Here is a 691-nt window from a genome sequence, read left to right as displayed (position 1 = left end):
GTTGTCTTATCCTCCTTCAAATTGCAGTTTTCAGATCATAATTATACACTTCAAACAAACGCACCCGCTCTCTCTTATATATATATATACCTTCTCTGCAACAGAATGAAAACCATTATTCAGCGCATCCTCCACAAAGCGCAACCATTCCAAAGGCGTAACTCGAAGCCATTGATATTTGGAGGACTTCGTTTCTCTCATAACTAAAGCCTCGTACCTCAAGGCCAAGCAACTCTTCAGAGAAAACCAGAATTAAAAAAAAAATGTTGAATAAGCACATCGTCGCTCGCTAGTAATTCTTCAGGATTAGAAGATGAAATGAAAATGAAGATGAAATAAAATAAAATACGCCAAAATGAAGAAGAATTCTGATTCATCTAAAGCGTGAGTGTCGTGTAACTCCGAAGCACAAGAAGAAAGTACCTCATGATCACCAACGAGTGCGAAAGCACGGACGAAAAATTCAAGGACGAGAAGCTTCTCGTGAACGGTTTTGTCGGAGATAGAAAGGAGAACGGAGATGGATTCAGATCTGAGGAGTTGCGTAACGTCAGAACGGACTTCGATCAGCGATTTCACATCCTTGGAGACCAAAAGCGATCCAAGGAATAGAAGTGTCGAGTCGCTGAAACTGGGAGAAGTAATTGCAAAAAGCTATGAGAGAGAGAGAGAGAGAGAGAGAGAGAGAGAG

The 691-nt window shown here is 41.1% G+C and overlaps 1 protein-coding gene across 1 annotated transcript in view; it reads right to left on the bottom strand.

Annotated features, from left to right (window-relative positions):
• LOC110274679 (protein DOUBLE-STRAND BREAK FORMATION) overlaps window positions 1-691 on the bottom strand; it is a 15,407-nt gene that overhangs the window by 12,478 nt on the left and 2,238 nt on the right. Inside the window, exons 2-3 of the mRNA XM_052261287.1 lie at window positions 424-631; window positions 91-234 (exon numbers count right to left, since the gene is read on the bottom strand). Of these exons, the coding sequence (XP_052117247.1) occupies window positions 91-234; window positions 424-631 (352 nt within the window). The remainder of the gene's footprint in view (window positions 1-90; window positions 235-423; window positions 632-691) is intronic.

The sequence above is a fragment of the Arachis duranensis genome, chromosome 1 (assembly GCF_000817695.3).
Source record: "Arachis duranensis cultivar V14167 chromosome 1, aradu.V14167.gnm2.J7QH, whole genome shotgun sequence".
NCBI classification, from domain to species: Eukaryota; Viridiplantae; Streptophyta; class Magnoliopsida; order Fabales; family Fabaceae; genus Arachis; species Arachis duranensis.
The sequence above is the reverse complement of the archived record's forward strand: the minus strand, read 5'-3'. Positions and strand labels throughout refer to the sequence as shown.